The 24,277-nt window shown below is 31.8% G+C and overlaps 1 protein-coding gene across 1 annotated transcript in view; it reads right to left on the reverse strand.

The window, feature by feature from the left end:
* Positions 1-1,237: 1,237 nt before the first annotated feature.
* LOC142329803 (acetylcholine receptor subunit alpha-like) overlaps positions 1,238-24,277 on the reverse strand; it is a 178,605-nt gene continuing 155,565 nt past the window's right edge. Inside the window, exons 4-8 of the mRNA XM_075374621.1 lie at positions 22,839-22,985; positions 21,580-21,629; positions 11,831-11,948; positions 10,550-10,784; positions 1,238-1,432 (exon numbers count right to left, since the gene is read on the reverse strand). Coding sequence (XP_075230736.1) covers positions 1,238-1,432; positions 10,550-10,784; positions 11,831-11,948; positions 21,580-21,629; positions 22,839-22,985 — 745 coding nt within the window. The remainder of the gene's footprint in view (positions 1,433-10,549; positions 10,785-11,830; positions 11,949-21,579; positions 21,630-22,838; positions 22,986-24,277) is intronic.

Raw genomic sequence — 24,277 nt, forward strand, 5'->3', positions numbered from 1 at the left:
TAAAGAATTTCCTTTTTGTTTCACCTTCAATCAAATTATTTTGGTTATTTCTATATTTTGCAGTCATTTTTCAATGTTTAAAATTATTTATTAGTTACTTAATCAGATTAATAATTTTTGGTGTTAGCTCTATTTTTAGTTCTTTGTATATTTTTATCTTATATAATTTGTAAATCAATTGTGTTCACTTTGTTGCATCTATCTTATGAATATAGTTGATGCTCAAATGATTTTGTTGTACATTCAATTATTTTGTGTCTTGCATTTTGGTCAACCAAATTAACAAAATTATTCCTTAAATGAAAGTTTATATTAAACAGTTTTTTGGAATTTGTTTATAATTTATTTTATACGTATGTAATGTTTCTCAAAATGCTCTATTATATTGTTTCTTTTTTTACATCCATCTTGTCTTGTTAGGTGGGTGGGATTTAACTAATTTTTATGGCTGGATGTTCTTGATTATCAGCTTGTTAGATGAATATGGTTTGAAAATTTGCAGTAAATGAAAAATGTCACACCTGATGACAATTTCAAATTGGAGCCCCCTCAGAATGAAAAACAGGAATGGAATGGTAGTAAAATTGAAATATATGTTTCAATATTGTTTTCTATATTGCTATTTATACACAATTTTCAGTAGATGATCAGTAACATTAGAGATCATGAAATGTGTTTATCTGTAAATACTTTTACTCACAAAATGATGGGTAACCAGCTATCTCCTTTTTCTTTTTCTGTTTAGCCTACAGAACCACCATAAGGTATTATTTCAGAGGATGAATGAGGATGATATAAGTGAATGTAGATGAAGTGTAGCCTTGTACAGTCACAGGTTGACCATTTCTAAGACATGTGGTTAATTGAAACTTAACCGCCAAAGAACACCAAAGACTAAAGTTTTGAATCCTGATCTGACCGAATTGTTGTTCTGAAGAAATAAATAAAATTATAGAAATGATAATTTTATGAACTGAAAGAGCTTTAATTGTGATTAATCAATATTATTCTCACAAGAATGAGGGGATGTAGAGATCTAGGGGATTCCAACTGCTAGCAAGGTGGAAAAAAGAGAATATTTCTCATTCTTTTTTGAAAAACATAATTCTAAGTAGTTGTTTAACATTCTTTTTTGTTGAAACTAGCATTACTTTTGGAAGTAAAACAAATTATTTCCAAATTTTAGCATTTACTTATTATGTAAATAGATAAGGGTGTAATGAAAATTTATTGTTTGTTACTGAGGGGGAGGGCAACGAACGACGGTCGTGGTTGCAAATTCCGAAAATTTTTTGTCAATTGGTATCCGGTCGTCGTATAATGTAGGAGCTTGTAGTATGATACCAGCTGTTCCGACAAGAACTGCCAATGTAAATATCCATAGGAACAATCGGTCAAGAACCATCGCAACATATTTCCAATCTTCTTTAACCTGAAATAGAAAAGCATAATAAGTTACAAAATTCTTTATTAATATTTTAGTTTCATTTTATTAATTTATTTTTTAACTGAAGATCATTTATTATATAATTTGTTAATGTAAGCTATTGGTTATATTATTAGTTAATGTTATTTGTGTACATAGGGCCAGGGTCCTTCAAAAGAGAGATGTGTCTTCATCAAATTTATTTCATAATTAGTTAGTTAAAATTATACCAAGATTATAGTTTTCAACAAGTTTCATGAAAATCAGATAATCAGATATACCTTTCATCCATGAACTAAGTGTGAGAAGGACAAATAGACAAAATGACTGATAAAAAATGGGAAAAATATTTATTAGGTTCAAGATTGAATGAAACATAAACCATGCATTTATTAATTAACTAAATAACTTAAGTTTGGATTTTATATATATATATATATATATATATATATATATATATATATATATATATATATAAAATCATAATATTGTCTATAAATATATATATATATATATATATATATATACATATTGTCTGCCTTTGAGGTTGTTGGATAACTGCCACCTGTAACCCTAGGCAGGGACACTATTATTGGATGCTTACATCGTCGATCCATTGGGCCAGATGGACCCAGGTATCTTCACCAACTTTGAAGTACAACACTCTTTTTTTTACTTATACACTGTTATTCTCAATGAAACAAATAAAAACTAAAGAGTAATTAAATCAATTGATTAAAATCAACTACAAAACTAAAATTCCTAACTTGTAATGGAATTTAAATCTGTATGCAGAAGAAACTGACTACCCTCATATAGTTACATTTATTTATATTTTATTTTATTATAGATATAATTTTACACATAAAAAAATGATCTACCAGTCATATCTTTGACTTGATCAGGAAGTCTGTTATAAATATTTCCAATTATTAAATTGCTATCTAATTTCATCCGGTTGCTTGAATTCAAATTGTACTACTTGGAATAAGTTATTTTATAACTACATACTTCTGCATTTAATCTAAATTAATGAGTTCTTAATAAATATTTATGATGTTGCTTTGTATGTATGGAGTCGATGAAGAGTTAATAATTTGTGCATATGGTTAAATTAAAATATGGTTATACATGAATTGTGTAACGATAATATAATTCGGTTAAGAAGAATGTATTATCCAGTTTATTATTAGAAAGGGACATTTCCCTTTCAGATCACACTGAATCTGATTTGAAATCCTACACACCGCTGTAGGTGGATGGAATAAAGAATGCTTTGAAATCTTTTTGAGATAAGAATCAGAAGGTTAAAATATTGTAACAAGACCGGTATAACGAACCTGAGTAATGGATTCCTACCAATAAGACAAAAGTAGTAGAAAATATAATAATGGAAGAAATCCAGAAGTGGACTAAAAGGAATACTTTTTCTAAGGTTAACAGATCTGTTTATCAATCGTTCTTTGTAATACTGCCTGCTGACACACCTACAACAAATTTTGTTGTAGGTGACAAGTTTTGATTAATTATTAGACCACAGTAGGACTTCATGGGAAAATGTAAGGTCTTGGAGAATCTTTCTCACGCTTCAACTTGGACTAGCAAATCCTAAAAAATAAATCAACCAAACAAAATGCTTGCGCAACTCAGGTTTTACGCTTTTTCCTAAAGTGTCTACTATAGTATAGTTCTTGAATTAAGTTCTTCCAAAAATGAACTTTGCTCTTCTATAACAGTAAATAGACAATAGCAGTAAGGTTTACAATGTGCAGAAATTTCTGTATAAAAATGTTGATTACTTTGAAGGACATTGTATTAAAAAAATCTATATAAAGAAATGTAAACTAAAACTGTTGTTTAAGCTGATTACAAATTATCTTAATTTTTTAGATTGTTTTAGAATACAAATTTGAAGTAACTATAATCTAAAAATTTTAACAGTATTGTATATCGAAGTACCTCTATATTTTTCCATAAGATGGAGATAAAAATGCAATTTTTAATGGTACTAAGTAAAAATGTATTTAAAATATCACAATACCAAATATAGTTAAATTAATTTAATTAAGACTATTAATTTACGACTATTAATTTTAGAGTGTAAAACTATTAATTTTTGAATGTGAAAGTGAATTAAATTTTAATAACTTTTTGCAATACTTTCAGTTGTTTTTGTGGCTATTGGCATTGGTGATATATTTACTTTAGCATCATTTATCATGCTAAATAGCATAACTGATGCTAAGATATGGCAATAAACTGATACTGATGATTTTTTTTTTCTGAATTTTTACGGGCTTCGACTGCTAGGGTCATTAGCCCTCGTCACATTCTTTAAAAGAAATTAGTATCACCATCAGGATCGTCATATGTAAGGGTGTAAAGGGCCCTTACATTTTATTTAAAAACACAACCAACATAAAAAACATTAAGACACAACAACAAGACAAAGCAACACTTACGGGATGTAAAAGGGATATTAAAATTTGAGATGAGATTCTCAAAAAGACCATGAAATTAAGAATACAACTTATCATACCGTTTCTTTCTTCTACCTGTCTCGTTTATAGTTTGTTTAAGCACCCTCGGGGCGACAAGAACCGCTGTGAAGCAGTATATTAGTCGCGCCAGAATGCTGTGGCAGTTGACTCCTTATAAACAGGCTACAGGCATCCATTACGCTTACCCATAGCCTTGCGCCCTCAGTTTACCCTTGAGGGTCCCCCATGCCATCATTGGCCACACCCCGACTCACTGGATTTATCCTATACTAGTCCTAAAAATCTCACGTTGTCTTTATATTGTATTGGATCATTGCCAATTCTCAACATAGGACTTTGATGAGGAATTCTCTTGAATACAGACGAGCCAGGATGGCCTAGGCAAGAGGGCTACCTCCCATCACTACACGTGCCACGCTTCGAGACTCCCTATACATAAAGAATTCCACTTAGAGATTCTTTAACACACACAGCTTTAAAAATTTTTCAACTTTTACAGATGTCTAAGAAGTCCACTGGCGTGTAAAAATGCAACTATCTTTTCTTCATTTCCATTATCCAGATCAGCAGTAATGTCACTTCTCAGACGGAACCTCTTTCTGAGCTCCTCATATATTGTATACTTTTCTATTAGATGCTTAATTGTAAGTGTTTTATTGCAAACACTGTACATTGGTCTCTCTTCGCCGGTTAACAAATATGAATTTTTCAATTGCGTGTGACCGATTCTAAGTCTGGTCACAGATACTTGTTCACGACGAGTCAACTTAAAGTCGCTTTTCCATTTATATGGAGAAGTTTTTATGAGTTTAATTTTGTATTTAAACTCCTCCAATCAGTATTCCACTTGTTTCTTACTATGTTCGTTAGACAGTTTTTAACATCTACCACTCTTACAGGAAATGCATCCAAATCATCGCATACTTTTGCCTTTCTGGCAGCTTCGTCTGCGCTTTCATTACCTGTAATACCAGCATGCCCTGGAGTCCATATAAATACACATCGCTGTCCTCATTGCTTTAAAATGTATAAAATGGACAGGATGTTTGAAATTAGGAGATCCTTAATGTTTTTGTTCCTAATTGGAACAAGTGCACTTAGAGAATCGGAACATATTAGCACTCTCTCTTCGCAATAGTGTTCTGTGTACCAAAGAGCTTGCTGAATGGCAGTAAGTTCTGCCATATATACACTGGCCATATCTGGCAGTTTCCAATAGTGGGCCTCTCCATTTACATATATGAAGCATCCAACACCATGTTCGGTTTTAGAAACGTCAGTATAAATACTGATATGTTCTTCATAGTTACTGACGGTGGCAAAAAATTCCTTTTGGATGATCACTGCTGGCTTCTTTTTTATTTCTTCCTGAGAGAGATCCAACCTTGTATTTACCGCTGGCAAAAGCCATGGCGGTATTTCTTTTGTGGAAATTGCTAGTGTCTCAGGAATAGCAATTTCGTATTTTCTTCTTAATTCGTGGTACCTAATTCCGGCTGGTCTGGAATAGGTAGCACGACGTTCGTATACTGCAGCCATAGGATGATTCATGAAAAGTTTATTATTTCTATGGTCAGGAAAAGCCCATATATTTGCTACGTATCTTAGCAAAAGGATCTCTCTTCTATAATGTAGCGGCAGTATTCCGGCTTCAGACATTAGACTAGTCGCCGGACTTGTGCGGAAAGCGCCTGTTGCATATCTTATTCGGTTATTGTGAATAACGTCTAACTTTCTTAAATGGGACTTCCTAGCGGATGAATATACAATACATCCGTAGTCTAGTTTTGATTGAACCAATGCCTTATGCAATCTCAATAATGTCTCTTTGTCTGAGCCCCAATTTAAGTTCGATAAACATTTTATAATGTTTAGGGCTCTTTTGCCTCTATCACTCAAGTCCTGTATATGTAATCCCCACGTAAGGGATTTATCCAATACTAGTCCTAAAAATCTCACGTTGTCTTTATATTGTATTGGATCATTGTCAATTCTCAACATAGGACTTTGATGAGGAATTCTCTTCCTACAGAAGTGTACACAACACGTTTTTTCTGGTGAAAATTGGAATCCATTATTCCTCGCAACTTCATTTAGAGCGTTAATCGCCCGTTGCAATTTGTACTTCACCATAGCAGTCTTGTTGCTGGCATACACAATTGCCAAATCATCAACATAGACGCTTTTGCTGATTTCTACTGGAATGGCTAATATCAATTTATTAATGGCGATGGTAAACAAGGTATCGCTCAACGGCGAACCTTGTGGTACGCCATTTTCCAACATTCTTTCAGATGAATATTCATTGTTGACACGTACTTGGAAGGTACGGTCATTCATATAGTTGCTGAGCAATACTGGCAGATTGCCGCGAATGCCCCATTCATGTATCTGGAGCATTATACCATGTCGCCAGGTCACATCGAAAGCCTTCTGTAGATCGAAGAAGACTCCAACACAATGTTTCCTTATAATAAAGCTGTTATATATAATGTTCTCTAAGTTGATCATTTGTTTAGTGGTAGAATGGTATTGCCGAAAACCTGCTTGATATGGTGATATCAGGTTTTCTTTTTCCAAAACCCAGACGAGTCGATTATTAATCATTTTTTCGAGCATTTTTCCCATAGCGCACGTCAAGGAGATAGGACGATAGCTATTGGGATCTGTTAAATTTTTATTTTTCTTTGGTACTGGAATAACATGAGCTTTTTTCCACTGCTGTGGGTACATTCCATCCCGCCATATTTGATTATATAGTTCTAACAGTCTGCGTTTTGCAGTGGTATTCAGCTGCCTGATCATATTATAATGGATTTCATCCGGACCAGAAGCTGTGTTGCCTGCTTTCTCCAAAGCTTTCATGAATTCTTCTATTTTAAATGGTACATTATATGAGTAATTATATTCAGTACGGAAATTTAGTAGACCCTGAAGTTCTTCTTTTTTCGCTCAAAAATCTTCTTCGTAGTTAGCCGTTTTGCTGGCTTTCTCGAAGTGATTGGATAATAACTCTGCGATTTCGTTTGGAGTGTCCTTAATTTCGTCTTCATCTTGAAGGCTAGTTATGGGAGCAAAATTTTTCGCCCACAAATCGCCTTCACTTTCCTCCAAACATCTGATGCAGTAGTGGTTCTGTCGATGGATGACACGTATTGCTGCCAGGATCGTTTCTTCGAGTCTATCATGAGACGTTTTGCATACGCCGTATGCCGACGTATTTTTTAAAGGCAATAAGATTCTCTGTGGTAGGACGTTTCTTAAAGGTGTTATACGCCCTTTTCTTTCTTTTAATAGCTTCACTTATTTCATCGTTCCACCATGAAACGGGTCGTTTCGTAAGTTTCCCAGATGTTTTGGGAATGAATCTCGATGCCGACTCAAGTCGACATCGTCCCCGATAACTCCAGTTGTTTCAGGGAGTATCGTTCTAGCTGTGAAGCTCGTCCAATCTCCCTTTTCAAACAACCATCTTTTAGAGATGGGATATATTTTTCTTGTAACATCAGTTACAATTTGCACCGAGAAATGATCGCTTCCATGCAAATCGTCTAAAACATGGAAGCTGTACCTTGGTGCTATCGATCCGCTTATCAGTGCAAGATCTATACAGGACGTCGATCCATCTCTGGCATTGAAAAAGGTTCCTGACCCATCGTTTAAAAGCATAAGTTCAGAATTCATCAGGAACCTTTCCAATTCTCTTCCACGGGGATCTACTCGGTCCGATCCCCAAAGAGAATTATGAGCATTAAAATCACCCACCAGTAAAATAGGTGGGGGAAGCTCAGAAATTAGTCGCGCTATGTCATCCTCCTTCCAATCAAAATTCGGCAAGTACATGCTGCAAACAGTGACCTGAAGCGGACGCTTCATTCTAATGGCGACCGCTTGCAGGTTTCTATTTAGATCAACAGCTTCGGTGGTAGCTCTGGTCGATGTTAGTATGGCTACTCCACCTCTAACTCTTATATTTGGCGGTTGATCTCGCCGAAATGTATCATATTCTTTTAATTTAAAATTTTCATTTCGGCTGAGATGCGTTTCTTGCAGACATTTACAAATCGGGTCTACATCATGTACCAAGCGTTGGAGCTCATGGATGTTTGAAAAACATCCATTGATGTTCCATTGTACAATCGACTCGCTGATGTTAAATTAAATTATAGCCTAGGTTTCCCTTTCGGCCAGCCGTTTTTTCTTTTCTTCTCCATGCTGCGAACAGTCTCGTGTTCGCGGAGAGCGTCGTCGCCCGTATAGCTTCCAGTCTCCAAATCGGAGACCACCGAAGCCGCCGACGACGACGGACATGGATCGGCGCCGGCTTCAGGCGCCGATTGAGAGGCGGCAACCTGGCCGACCCCTGACACGGGAGCAGCACCGGTCACCGCCTGTGGAAGGGGGGGACACTCGCCTCCCTTGTGTGGATATTTGTGGCCTCTGTGGTTTAGAGGCCACCTCAGTTGCAGGAGGCTTGGCAGCCTCCATAACACACTCTTTCTTCTTATCCTGAAGAATCTCGCTGAGACGGACTTGACATTCTGGTTTGGCGTCCGTTTTCTTCTCTACAGGAGCAACTTTCATTTTTATAGATTTATCTTCAGCAGGCTGTACTACTATCTTTGGCTTAACAAATTCTTTGCTGCTGAAAGGCTTCATCTTGTTTTCGATGATCCTCTCAATCATGTTAGCCAAAGTAGGCGCAAGTTTGTTTATAATTTGTGTCTCATCTACAGCAATTGGAGCAGGAGCAGGAACAGTCGCAGCCTGAGCATAGGTTGTTGTCGCTCTAGGTCTGCGGGCATTTACAATCTTCTTTGCTTCGAAGTAGCTGACCTTTTGCACAGCTACCTTCCTGCAAGTAACTTCCTGCACAGCTACCTCGTCTTTGTAGACAGGACAGTTCCTGGATCTACAAGAATGTGTTCCTTTACAATTGATGCATGTGGGAGGCTCTTTACATGGCTCTCCCCCATGTAACTCATCGCCGCACACGCATATTTGCGGTCTCTCACATCTTACAGAGGTATGGCCAAAACGTTGGCACTTGTGGCATCTCAGTGGCTGCGGTACAAATGCCCGCACATCCAATCGATGTATTCCCGCTCTAACTTTCTCCGGCAAAGTAGGCCGGTTAAATGTGAGAACATGAGATGCCGAAGAAAGGACTTCGCCATTCCTTCTCATGTTCAATCGGCGACACTCTATTACTCCTTGTGCTGCTAGTTCTTCAACAATTTCTTGCTCTGAACAGTTTAATAGATCCCAACAGACCACAACACCCTTGAGGTGTTGAGTGTGCCATGGAGATCAACACGTACAACCAATTCTCCTTGCTCTTGAAAAAGGTTTTTGCAAGCTTTTTCTGGCCTCAACTTCTATTCTTCGAGATTCTGCACTCTTACGACGTTTCGCCTCGGGCGAAACAGCCGGTTCTAAACGAGGGTGTTTTTGTGAACCCTCTGCCACGTTTGATTGTTGTTCAAGATTACTTATGTTGTTTATCCCTTCAGTAGCAAGGTTAGCCGCCGGGGTAACCCCCACTCCAGGGCTACCAACCTTGGAGGTCCAATCCGGTACTCCGGTGGAACCGGCATATGTCCTGCCAGAGAGCGGATGCGCAATCTCTGCACTGACTCCAGGCTCCTACTCACCGAAGCTTTCAGAGCTCCCATGCACCGACATACATGGGCACCATTGCTACATGCTTGCCATCGCAAGGGGCATGTGGACAACGGAAGGATCTCTGTTACACCTGCAATAACATTGACCCCGGCCGCCAGATCGCCTGCTCTAAATATGGTGTGAGTCCATTTCCAAATCATTAGTAGTACATATCCTGCAGGTGGCCGTAAATTCCAATCCAGATGGTGACCTGAAGGTGGAAACAGGTCAAAAGAAAAGCATATCCAAGGAAATTACTTGGAGCTCCGTTAGCCAGCTATATGTATTGTACATAAGTACAGCTGTTGCCGCCCTGGACGTGGAACGTAGATGTTGTGTTCCGGACGTGGGGATTATCTACCTCAGGGCACTGATGATGATAATGTTATGTTTATAACATTAGCATCAGAGTTAATGTTATTGCTCTGATTTTTTTTTTTGAAAGAAAATATGTGTTTAGAAAGTGATAAAAAAGTGTGTTAGAATATCAACTTAGAAAAAATCTTGAAAATTCCTTTTTTTCAATTAATATATTTAATTATCGTCATTATGTAAATGCTTATATGAATGAGATATAAAAATGTTCCTATATTCAAACTTAAACCAGAATGTAACTGCTTTTCTTTTCCAGAGTGATGCTTCTTGGGTACATGAATAAATTTTATAAAAATGAGGTACTATCAAGAGTAATGTAGTTTATGTTTAACATGAATGTTAATAAAATATTTTAGTACTTGTAAAATTGAGTGCCATATTATTCAATTAAAATAGATCTTTAAGAAAAGCCAATGTGTTTTACATTTCTTGTTACTATACTTTCTTGTTAATAAACTCATAACTACTTCTATCAACATAAAAGCTATTAATAAGATTGGCCATGGGATATAAAATACAAGCATCTTTCTACTTAATCTACTTAAAATATTAATCGAACATTTAAATAATTATAATAACTTACTTTAGTAGAATCCTCTTGCATTTTGGTATGCTCTGCAATAAATCGAACACAGAAGCATGATTTGTGCATTACAGGTGGACAAGCGCTATGCGAAAAGGCAGGATTGTGAAGGACAGGGCTTTTGCTGTCCTCTGTTGTTAATGCAGATAATGTGATTTCTTCTGATTCACCTGAGAGTAGACTTACTGGTCCGTGTATCTGACAACTACCACCAAATGGTCCTCCATCTGTTAAACTTTAACACAGTATAACAGAATTAATAAAATATGTTATATCAAAAATTTTATGACAGTAAATTTTGTAATTCAATAAGTAAAATGCAACAAATGATGATTAAAATATCGGAATAAACGTTTAAAATATTAAAATTTTCTTTCAATTATATGGAAATTATTCTTCCAGTAGAGCTTTACATAGCTGCTAATCTAGCTCCTTCATTAGTGGGGTTAATGTTGCCCTGGTGGTGCCCATCTTAAAACGTCTTTTAACAGGTTTTATGAGTTTTGAATATATTCGTAAATCTTTTAAGTTTTTTTATAGCCAAATTTTCTATTTTGTATTCTGTTAAAAAAATATTCACACACTTACTCAGCTCATAAAACTACATTTCAATCGAATATAACGCACTGTCTTTCTCCTTCAGTAGTTTTAAAATAACAGAATGGTAATTTTTTTGTTTTATGCAAAATTATATGAGTAATTAGGCTTCACTTGGTTTTCCATATATACTTTAGTGTATGTTAGTAATGTTCATGAATTCCGCAGTTTATAATTTTCCCATTTCATCTATCACTCTGAAAGTAAAAAAAAAACTATGCAAGGATTCCACTATAATAAACAACTGGCTACTGTTTAAAAAAAAATCTTGAACAAAATCTAAATATAGATACTAACAGTTATTTATTTATTCATTAAATATAAGGCACTGCATTATATATAAAAAAGTATTTAATTCTTGGCATTATCAAGTAAACAGTTTTGAAAAATAAAATACAATTTAAAAAGATAACTTACTGTTGATAATGATATTGTAGCAATGTTTCCAAAGATGTTAAAAAAAAAATAGTAAATAAATAAATTTTATCAGTATTCAGTGAAAAATAATGGTGTTGATACGAATTTATTGAGGAGTGATCAGGATTTAAAAGAAAATGAATATTTAATTAATAAAAGTGCATGATGCTACCAAAATTTAATTATAAATAATCTACTAATAGTAATGTTTAAAAAAATACAAATATTAAACAAGTACTGAATTATTTAAATATTATAAAATATTACCTTCCAGGAGAAAGATCTTCTTTTGAAATAGTTCTAGAACGTGGTAAGTCATGTTTACTATGGACAAGCTCATCATCGCTTTGAGTTGTCTGAAATGGGTAGAAACAACTTTGTAGTTCTTTGCCACGTACAGATCGCATCATCATACCTCCAGAATTGAATCTGAAATTAAAAAATTTATATAACATTATTTATGCTATTTATTGTGATTGATTGACTATATTCTTAAGAAATTATTTTTAAAATGTATCATCAAATTTTTGAGAAATGTGTGATATTTTTAAATAAAATTTTACTGAGTATACCTACTGCATTTTACTGTTTACATACTGCATGTGAGCCACTAAAAGTAAAAGATAAAGTCGCCTGTTCAGCCATTACAGCTTCATTTATTTTCTGATTAATTGTAGACAATGAAGGAGAACCATAAGAGTAGACAGATAACTAAGATAAGAAAATAATAATGGATTATGGAAAAGAGTAACATAATTTTGATAAGAAAAGAGTTACGAAAAGGTAATAATATAGATGTCCAAGGTCACCTTTTGGCAGAACGTACTAAATTGCTTAAATAATAAAATATTCAAAAATGGTAGTTAACCAAGAAATTAGGTCGCCTAAATTACAAATCAGATCTTACAAATAAAATGAACATGGAAGATGAAATTGCCAATGTCTGTGATAGAGTAGTAGCATATTTTTCTTTCATCCAGAAGTTTGAATTCTGGTTAGGCTTGGCATATTTCTTACATTATAAATATTTCATATCATATTTCCTTGAACAAGCCTTAAGCCTATGTGATGAATTTACTAACCAAAAAAAAAAAAAATTGAAGCATCATCTTATTAAAATATGAAAGATGGAGTAAAACATTATGATATAAGATGGAGTTACGGAGTCTGTAAAAAAGGATAAAACAAAAGACTTAACTGGTTTGGACTTTTGAATAGAATGCAGGAATTTAAAGTGTTATATTGGAAGTGTTAAACTAATGACTAAGGAAAATATACACTGATTAGTGGAAGGATGTTGTAGTTAGGAATAGAGAAGGATGAAAGAAGGAGAAGGATGCCCATAAAAATAAATACCTCTGGAAATAGGTAACTGGAGAGTAGGGCACATGGATGTTTCAATCTCCAGTTAGGCAATTTTAGCAGCTCCATAAGTATATGGAATACTCATATAAAATTAATTTGATCTAAAACTTCACTTCTGATACACAAAAGTTATGCTAAATATAATAAAAAGGAGACTTGTTTTGGTAGTTGGTAAGTTCAAACAGTGGCTCTAACTGTAGCCAGATGGATATAATTTTATTTCTTGACAAAATTTATTTGAAAAATAAAAAAAGTTTATCAGATAATATAACTTCTAACAAAAAAATAAACAGTTGGCTAATAGGTAGGTAAAATTCTTTTATGCCTTACTAATAAGTAAGACATCTGACATTCATTTTATAACTTATTAGAGAGCCAAGATTCATTAGTTAATTTTTATTACTCTTTTTGAACAAACTATGTAAAAATAATTTGATAAATTTTGTTAGTTTAAATAAAAAAACAAAAATTGTTTGAAATATTTGTTCAGAAAGAGATTTTTTATAAAATAATTTGTTAAAGTTAGTGGCTAAAAGCAGATGGTTGCTAGGATCAATATATTTCTCTAAGTGTGTTTTATTCTAGAGTGAGAAATTGCATTGCATGTGTATGGCTAATCTTTGGATAATAGTAACGGTTTTTCTAAGTGAAATGTATTAAGGGAAATGAATAAAACTGCAATTAACAAGCTATTTTTCAGACAATAGTTGGCTGGTATGTTACTGATTCAGTTAATAAGAGACAGTGGGCTATATTTCCTTTAACAAAAGCAAAGCAATTATCACTAATGTATCCTGAACAATATCTTCTTGAACTTTAAGTATTATTACGGAATGTAAAATCTGTTTTGATTTATCTTAGCTGTTACATGCTCCTGAAAAACTAAATTGTATTCTATCTAGCAGAGGAAATTTTAATACAATTCAAAACAAAAGAAAAGTTTTATTAAACATTTTTTTAGGTGTTTCAGTATTCCAATTCATTTTAGTATATTAATATTTCATCTCTGTTTTCTTGTTTTTTTTGTTGAGAATACGAAATCTTAAATTTTCCTGACAACAGTTTTTTCTTTTGACTTTTCCAGCCAATAAATACAGTTAACTTTAGTAACACTACATTTAGTTTTTCTTTTTTCATTTCAATATTTTTACATTTCTTGTTTTATCTTCTTTTATGATTTATTTGAAAAGCAAACTTTGTTTTTAAATTTTCATTCAAAAAGTCCTCTTTATAGTTGTAACATTTTTAAAATACATAAAAACAAATTTCGAATATATTCTTTTGTTTTCCTTAACAATTTATTTTGCCAACAAGTAAATTATTATTTATTTTGTTTGTCTGTATGTTCATATTCAGTTATAATCATGTCAGTCATTTATTTTTTTATGATGGATAAAGTGAATATTTTAATATACCATATCTGACCAGGATTCACACAAGAAACTAACAAATGCTATAACATAAAAATGTTTAATCTTGAGAAAATTAGTGAAATTCTAGCAAATTTGAAAAATATTATAGAATTTTTCTCAAATATCCGAATAATTATAAAATTTAATTTGAGGTAGATTAAAAAATATCTCGCAAATTTGAGAAGAATTAAAGAATTTCTTGCAAATTTATAAAAAAAATAATGAATTTCTCGCAAATTTATAAAAAAAATAATGAATTTCTCGCAAATTTATAAAAAAAATAATGAATTTCTCGCAAATCTGAGAAAAAGTAAAAAATTTCTCGCAAATTAGATAAAAGTGAAAGAATTTCTTGCAAATTTTAGAAAAATTTAAGAATTTTTCGCACATTTGAGAAAAACAGTAAAAAATTTCTCGCAAATTAGATAAAAATGAAAGAATCTTGCAAATTTTAGAAAAATTAAGAATTTTTCGCACTTTTAAAAAAAAATGAAGAATTTCTCAGAAATGTGAGATTAATTAAAGAATTTCTCTCAAATCTGAGTAAAAGTAGAAAATTTCTCCCAAGTTAGAGAAGAATTAAAGAGTTTGTCGTAAATTTTATAAAAATTTAAGAATTTCTTGCACATTTGAGAAAAATTGAACAATTTCTTCAATGTGTACGTTCGAATGGCCGTCATTTTATGGACATTTTTTTAGAAATTAAAAGTTTTGCGTTGGGACACTTAATGGCATGTAATTTACTTTTTTTTTCAATAACAAAACTTGTAAATTCATTTTTTTTTTTACTTTTATAAGCGTTACTTCAAAATTTTTCGTTTCCTTGTGCCACAATGTATGTAAAGAAACGAGGTTGTGGCACGCTAGAAATGTATTTGTATGTTGGTTCCTATTTAGCACGATGCCCTTCTGAAATTTAGTAAACAGTTTGTTGTACCAACTTGTGACAGAAAGACACCGTAGAGATGCAGAATTCGGTTGCGCTCTACTCGTCATCTATGCCATTTGACACCAATTTATTTCTTATTTGTCAGTATCATGTATACTAGTGTGTTGTATACCGGTATTCTCTCTTTCTTTTTCTGTTTAGTTTTAGTAATTACCTTTCAGATAATACTTCAGAGGATGAATGAGGATGGCATGTATAAATGTAAATGAAGTGTACAGTTTCAGGTCGACCATTTCTGAGACGTGAGGTTAATTGAAACTCAACCACCAAAGAACACTGTTATCCACTATCTAGTATTCAAATCCTTATAAAAGTAATTACTGCCTTTACTAGGATTTGAACCTTAGAACTCTCAACTTCGAAATCAGTTGATTTGCGATGACGAGTTTAACCACTAGACCAACCCGGTGGGTTGTACACCGGTGTCCTATCTATTGTTAACTTCACAAGGTGACATGTCCTGGAGAAGGAAACCTTTTTACCATCGCCTTCCCTTTTTTTAAGTGATAAGAAATGAATTTTGTAAATGCGAAAAAAAATTCCAGAATTTTAATCTAGAACCTCCCGGATGAAAGGAAGAGATGGTGGTACTGCTCCACCACGGACATTGTAAGAGTATTTTGTAAAATTTAGTGAAATAACATACTTTATTTTCAACTCGATAAAAAAATTTCCAATTTCTTTCGTTGTATTTTCTTAAATTCCTACAATTTCTGTTCTTAAATAATTTTGTTTTTAAAGTAAATTTTATAATTGAATATATGGTGAAAAAAAGTTTTTCAAAGTGGAATATCGTTTTACGATTCCAAACTTTAGTGTGGCTAGCTAGCGTAGTCACACATAAATTATTAAATTTCATGCAGCGTTTGCCTGCTCCTTTGGAGGAGAAAAGAATATTCTGGAAAACAAATTCTAGTGGAATTTCCGTCACCGAACTCGATTTGAATGATATGTTTTCTCATATTATGTGACATTAAGAATTATAAATTTTATTGGATGGTAAAATTTTATCATATGCATCATTTTTCAAAAAAATACAAAAAACAAAGAGGCTTATGTTTCGTTGTTGAAAACGGATTGAAATAGTGATGATCAGTCTACGCGGCGGCATGTAATTTCGATGTAGTTAAGTAATACTTGTAGTTTCACTGAAAAAGTATAAAACAGATTTTGTGATTCTCTGAATTCAACAAATATTTGTACTAAATTACATTTTAGCACAATTTTCAAATTAAAATGTACAATAATATGGATATAGCTCCATTTGAGAAATACAGTATTGATTCTGACTCCCGATGACCGGTTAACGTAAATTCAAACTACGTGTGACATGTAAACATGATCTAGCGTAATGTATTATGTCATATTATAATGTAACAAGTAATGCTTAATTAATTTTATTATAAACTGACATATTATAATACCAATTTTATCAAGTAAATATTGCAAAATCTCTACGTCAACAGAAACTGTTTAATTTATCGGAATATAATGATATTCATATGCAGTAGAGGATTATGCAACATAATGTTTATATCAAAATAATCTTTTTTCTTTTAAAACAAAGGAAATTTGCAGATTTTTATAAAGTTATGTAAATTAACCATTTTTGTTTCAATATAATGACCGACAAAATTCAAATTGAGATACCTTGCTTTCAATTCCGAATTGGCTAGAAAGGGTTATCTCAACAACTTCATATTTAAGAAGAACTTCTTAAAATTCTATTGGTGGATAGGATCTTATTAAACATTTTTCATTTTATTTTCTAAAAAGTTTAAGAAAAATTTTATGTTGTTACTGAAAACGGGTATAGATATAAAAATGTGCTTTGTCGTCAATTGATCACAGTTTTATATGTACAGTAAATTCTTCTTAGTCCGAGTTAATGTATATCGCAAGCTTCTCGGATTACAAAAAAAAACTCAGATTACTGAAATTTAAACTGATATTTTTAATACGTTTGGTGGAAATAGAATATATTAAATTATTTAAATAAAATTTAAACTTAAGATTACCTAAGTTTCTTTTAAAATAGTCCACCTACATTTGTTTGTTTTTTTTGTTGAAGGAATAATATTTCCCTTGGTTGATCTTTGACCCATACCTGCACTTTTTTGACGAGAATAAGGAGCCAAAAATCCTTGAAGAGCATGTTTTTGAAAGTCTTGGGCCTTTTAGATTTCCGTATAATAACAAGAAACTGTAATTCGTTCTTTACTTAGTTAGAACCAGTGGCGGCTCGCGAATAGGTACTGTGGAATTGCAGCACCCCCTATTTCCACTTGATATTATCGATAACATTTAATATAATGAGTCCTTTTTTCTTTAATTCTTTCTTTATAATTGTACAATATATAATCCTTAAGCTTAATGTCAGTAGCCATCCTCCAATTTATGAAAAATATACAAAAATCTTTGTATGGAACTGTGGGCTTCACAGTTCCAGCGGCGTGGTATTTGGCTGTTGTGCGTATGCGCACTTAGGAAGCTGCAAGCGAGGCTGCGAGGGACAGAGAATGCAGTTGCTCTTGCAGTGTCGATCCTGGTGTGCTGGTGGAAGGTAGTTTTTTTACACTGCGTGTACCATATTCTTGAATGTGATAAAGTAAAGAATTATGTTATTATCCTGCTTCCAGCTATTCTATTTGATTCATTATTTCGGGTTCTTTTATTTTTACAGAAAACTTTAACCGTGGCCTTGAAAAGGCCCAGAAAAAAATTTTCTGGAGCAGCAACCCTACTAATTTTAACTACGAGCCGCCACTGCTCAGAACTCTAGTTTCTTTAGTGTGGGCTAAGCTTTTGTTGGAAGTATTCTAAAATTGTGATATGTCTCGTTAATATCGTAAATTTGGTCTAGAGATTACTTTTTCACCAACTAATTTTCTAAATTTTATTACAAACGAATCAGCACTTTTACAGCATAAGAAAGTTTTTTGCCAATAATAAGTAACTGCCTAATATCATATTTTTTGCCAGTTGTCTAATTAATTAATGCTGGAAGAAAAACTTCCATCTTCCAAGAGTGTTGAAAATATAACTGTAATGATAGTTCAAAATTCGCCAGCCATTTCCATTTTCGCTCTATTTTCAAACTCATTTCTTTCATATGTGATTGGATAAAACGATGCTTTTTAAAAACTGTTTCTTTAATTCCATTATTTTAATTTTCTTAGATTACGTCTCCAGTCCTCTCACAGTTACGTGATTTATTCAGAGATTTTGAGCAATAGTTTTAATATTTTGTCTTTTATATGCGTTTTGTGAGCGGTTAATTTTAGTAGCAACTAAACATGATTTCCTTTGAACTTATTTTATATTATAGAAAATTGCAACGTAGATAAAAAAAATGTTGACTTTAAATTTACTAAATTGTAATTTAATACAAAATACTCGCAAAATAAATTGAGTGTGCAACTAAACATATGTTCACGGAACGACAGTTCAGTTTTTATTAATTTTTACTAGCTATTTTAAAGTTGACAGTAAAATCAGAACTGTATTTACGACAAATTCGTATTTCTTTTATAATTATATTATTTTATATTATATTTATTTTTTTTGTACTTATTTTGTACATACTAAGTTATTGTAGACTAAATAAATTGCATCTGCAGGAATGTGTGCTGTGTCTCAATTTTCTTATCGAATCGATAACACGTGACACTTTATACATAGTGATTTACCAGGTTATGCATTTACTTTGGCAGCTCATTCCACATGTAAAAATAAAGAAAAAAATACATATAAACATAAGTCCAGAAACGCTTCGTTAACGAGTTACGGCTGGCGAAAAATTTCGCCCAGATTGAAGCCATACAGAAATTCTTGGGACGCAAAAATTTAAGTTAATTTGTTGGTTTCATATGAAATTCAATCTGACAAATTGAGAAAAATGAGTAACACGACAGAAATTCAAAATGACAAATTGAAAAAAACGAGAACTGTACCTTATGTATTTTTTTTAGAAAAGCGGTGAAACATACACGTTTTTACGTTTGACTTGTAGTAATAACTTTGTTAAATAGCCAATAAACAGAAAAAAAGTCTTTAATAAAATTCTAGGAGATTTAATTCTAAATAAAACTATATAAATAAAGAAAACATAAATTGAATAACAGCTGTTAAATAAAATGGACCTTTATTTAGAGCAATACAAAGCTAAATTTAACTGGAAAAAATTGATAAAATTTACAATAAATTTTCGAAACCACTTACTTTAATGCACTAGGCTGCACGTTTGTGATTTATTGCTGTTTTTAGTTCATCGGGGCTGTTCTTTAACAGCGCAAAAGCATCAGTAATATGAGCAAGTAACTCCTCTCATTTATTTACTTTCAATTTATAAACATTTCACTTCATCCAACCCCATATATAAAAATCCGTATATAAGATCTGGTGATCTGGGTGGCTAGGATTGTGAACCACCTTGACCAATCCATTTATCTGAAAATTGCTGATTTAAGTAGGCAGAAACAATATGAGAGAAATGTGGAGACATGCCATCATGCTGGAAATACATCCGGCGTCGTGTTGCAAGAGGAACATCTTCAAGTAATGGCTGTAATTGTTCTTGAAGGAACTGCATGCACGTCTCACCTGCATCTCACTTTAACAAAGTACTGATGTACTTTGGTGGTTGGGGTTCAATTAATCACACGTCTCAGGAATGGTTGGCCTGAGTCTATATAAGACAACATCTCATAAATATCCTCATCACATCGAGCCGTAGGGGGGGTTTATTGTTTGCTAGTTCACAACATTGCAATGTACACATAAGGGAAATAAAATAAATAAATAAAAGACTTAACATTTTATTTAATAAAAAATAATTAAATAAAATTATTAATTACAGAGCTATTAATGATTAAAAAATTTAAATCACTGCCATTTTTGAATTTTCAAATTTTAGTTTTTCAAAGTTTTTATTTTGTAAAAGATGTAGTTGTGTAGTACACTAACTTTCATTTAAATGGGTTAGTTTGTTCTTATGATATAAATTTCTATTGAAAAAACTTAAAATGAGGGCAGATAAAAGATGAAGCAAGGTAGCGTATATGTCCAGATGAACGTTTTTGTTTATTTGATGAAACAGACCATTAAGTTTGACCTCCCAAATATTCTATATGTATGATGGGGTAAATGGTTTGTTTTTTAAATTGGAAAAGGTGTGAATCTGATAGCTGCGCAGTAGTTTATTTCAAGAGATAATTTTTCATTTATCACCTAAATTAAAGAAATCAAAAACAGCCTTTTTGTAATTATTGTTATTTGTTAGAAAATAACATTTTCAAGCTGACTTTTCATTGAAATAAAAAATAAAGAAGAAAAATTCAGATATCATGAACGTTTTAATTCCTATTACCATTTTACTGGTTGGTGTAATACAAAGTACTCCATAAAGGAAATTTCATCTGAGGACCATTTTTTACGTATTCTGTGTATGTATGTATGGTATTCATATGAAGGTGAGGTTTTTATTGAACTTCCATAGACAAAAAGAGAAAAACATTCATTTGAAGTGAAGCTAAAACTTGAAAATTCACAGAAAATTAGACATTTATATTTGATAGAATATGGGAATTTGTATTTATTTGTTTTCTTCTATTTTTATTTTTTTTTAGGATTTTCTTACAATTTTATTTTTTTTTCTATTGTATTTATTCTACCTAATTTTAAATTGAAGATGCATACTGATTTGTGCCTTAGGTAGGCCTTCTGGACAACCATGGTACTGTATTACTCTACTAATTACTACATTTTAATGTCTGATAATGTCTTATGTTGAGATATATTCCTTTTGTTAGTTGTGGGCTAGTCCCATTTTTCTTATTCTTGTTTGATTAACTTCTTTGTCAAACCATTGATTTGGTTTCTTCTTGAAAATATTTAAAGTTACTGACTTTGTTGATTTTTTCACATTTTGTATTTAGGGATTTGGGGAAATCTTTGATGTTGGTTATGAAATACATCTTGCAATATGTTTTTTAAAGTATATTCTTTTGTATAAAATATATTGTATTAAAAATAATGATGCAGAAATTCTACTGGGAAAGAGTTATTGTTTTAAACATCTACACACAGTTATTTCAAAAAGAAATTACTTGAAAACTTTACCGTAATAATAGATATGGTGGAAAAATATTAAAAAAAGTTGTTATATTATCCAAAAACCATGAAAAGTTTAACAAAAAAGTAATGGGAGAGTATGAATATCATTGTATTTGAATATCTACAGGTTAATATTATGAGTTGTAAAATTTTTAAGTTAAAATTGTTAATAGCACTATGCTTTGATTTTTCTACCAAAATGAAATGATTTGTTGACAAATATTTGCTACAAATTAATTTAATTCTTTGCAAACAACTGGTTAGTTAACTAACCAGTTATGACTGATTTGATCTCATTGGTTGTTTAAGAAACACAACTATTTACAAAAAAATTATTAAGTATACTAATCAGTTTTTAAAGAACCAATACAAAAGAAAAATGATTTTTGCTCAGAGAAAAATTATATTTTTATATTCAGAGGCTGCATTCTTTCTGGTTTTATTTTAGGTATAATACTATATATATTGGATGGTTATGAAGTTTTGTGTAAAAGGAATGGAATGTATAGTTGTGGAATTACAAGTATGTAAAAAAGTAGGTCAGCTTTTATTAATGTACACAATATTCTAATAAAATCCACTACACAAAAAGGGATGAAGTAATTTTTTTTTTTTAAACAACTGTAGGATAATCTGCCTTTTTCCTTTGATCCTAAATATTATAAACTAATATAAAAATTAATTCCTTTTATTCACATGAAATAAACTTTTGATGACAACTAAATCTGTAAGAATGAGAATACTTTAACCTAGAAAAAGAACAGGTATCAATCATTTATCGTTGCAATCAAAACTAGCATTCGAGCATTTGTATTAATCGGTTAATTCTAAATAATTAAATTTTTTTTATTTAGATTTCATCCCACAACTAAGTAATTAATTTAACCAGTTGGAAAGGACGGAATGTTCTTATTATGATAAAAGTGCCATTTTATTATTTTTAATAGTGTTTATCCTATTTCTGTGAAAAGTTAACTTAGTACTCATACACATTTTCTTGCTATATTCAAGTTCTATTTCATAGGTTCTATTAGCATACATCAGTTGCAGTGCAACAACATTATAAAAGTATTTTTCCTGTATTATATTCTATTGTGGTTGGAAAGGTTCAAAAATATATTTTTTTAAATTATATGCTGTATGCTAGTTTGAGTTATACAGCATACAACTTTTCTCTTTTTTCTGGTTTCACTATAATTGGTTGTATTGTGTTTTCACATCTATATCTCTGTTCTCAGGACTAAGCTAATCTTAGTGGAATAAACGTATTATGTCTTTGGTGTTATATATTTAAATGTAATAAGAATTCCATTATTCTTATTGTACATATGCTATGTGTATTTTATGAAAGTTTAAAATAGTAATTAATAGTAAATAAAATAATTTACTGAAAATAAATACTAATCACAAAATTATTAACATTTGAATCATTTACCTTGTGGTTTCAAACTGGTACTGAGGCCTTCGCATGACCAGCAGGCGAGGCAAAATATGAATAAACACTCTTTTGACCCATGGTGCCATCCTATGAGTCTGAGGTGAACGGAAATGAACATTCAGCACGACAACTGTCACACATATACTGTAATAAAAATAAAAAAAATTAATTATAATACAGGATAAATAAATTTTTATTACCTCTGTTTTTAAATGAAATTGATTAGATGTAATTCTAACTTTACAATTGTGTTTACAATCAATTTGTTTTTCTTACCATTTTATTTTTAATTTCATGCAAAATTATGAAGAAAATTGTTCAGAAAATTTTATTTAAAAAAAAAATTAGTTAAGAAAAACTGAAGTATAGTAATAAAATACTACATTTGTAGAGTGGAAAGAAGTTTTTCAAAATTATTATTCTCTTTTGAGAAAACAAGAGTAACAATTTATTGCAATTCTTAAAAAAATCTATCAAAACCATGATTACTTTGAATGATTACATATAATATTATATATAAACAGACCTGGATTTACATGTTTTGCGCCCATAGGCTTAGGCAAAATTGCCACCACTACCACCCCATTCATCTCATCCCTCCCTCTTGGCTGTCCTCCTTTTTGATCCAATTTTTAACCATCATTATTCTAACTATCCTACTAAATTACCTTCATAAATTATCAAGGTTTGTAATAATTTTCTTTCAAATTTTGAAACAACATAGATAAGTTATATACCAATACATCCTACTGTATACTTACTACATTAACTTTTTATACTTTGCTACCATAATTACAAAGATAAAATCAACCGTTAAAAACATGGTGTAAAAGGTATAAGAGATAACAATTTTCTAGTACAATAAAGAGTTATATTACTAAAAAGCTAACTTGCTTGTGTGAAATTTGTAAAACAAGTGAAACTGTAGTACATCAAAACTGCTTATATCTTGTTTTGATATGAGCAAAATCATTAATAACATCATGTCAAGTTTCATAATCAGGTCTTTTTCGTTTGCTACAACAGTTAGATGAACCAATCTCTTCTGAGTAAGAGTAGATTTCAAATAATTTTTGATTTTTGACAGTGTGGAAAATGATCTTTCAGCTACGCAGTTTGTTGCTGGTGTACATAAATACACATTAAGGCAAATACTTATGATATAAGTCCTGAAGATTTCTTATTATTAGAATCTGTTAAGCTGTGATAGTAATTAGCACTGGCATTGTCTAATTTGTCTTGAGTTAAAAGTCCTTTTAAATGAAGACGCTCAACAATAAATGAAGATTCTTTAATGCCAGTTGCATAAATTTTCTGCAAAGAGGCTGTTGTGGTGATTTCCCCAGCATTCAAGCTGCATAAATTTGATAAGCAGGAGAATCTGCTGAGAAACTCCAGACGTGATTATCTTGCGCAAGTCATAAAAAAGCTTATTA

This window comes from Lycorma delicatula, chromosome 9, assembly GCF_047948215.1.
Source record: "Lycorma delicatula isolate Av1 chromosome 9, ASM4794821v1, whole genome shotgun sequence".
NCBI classification, from domain to species: domain Eukaryota; kingdom Metazoa; phylum Arthropoda; class Insecta; order Hemiptera; family Fulgoridae; genus Lycorma; species Lycorma delicatula.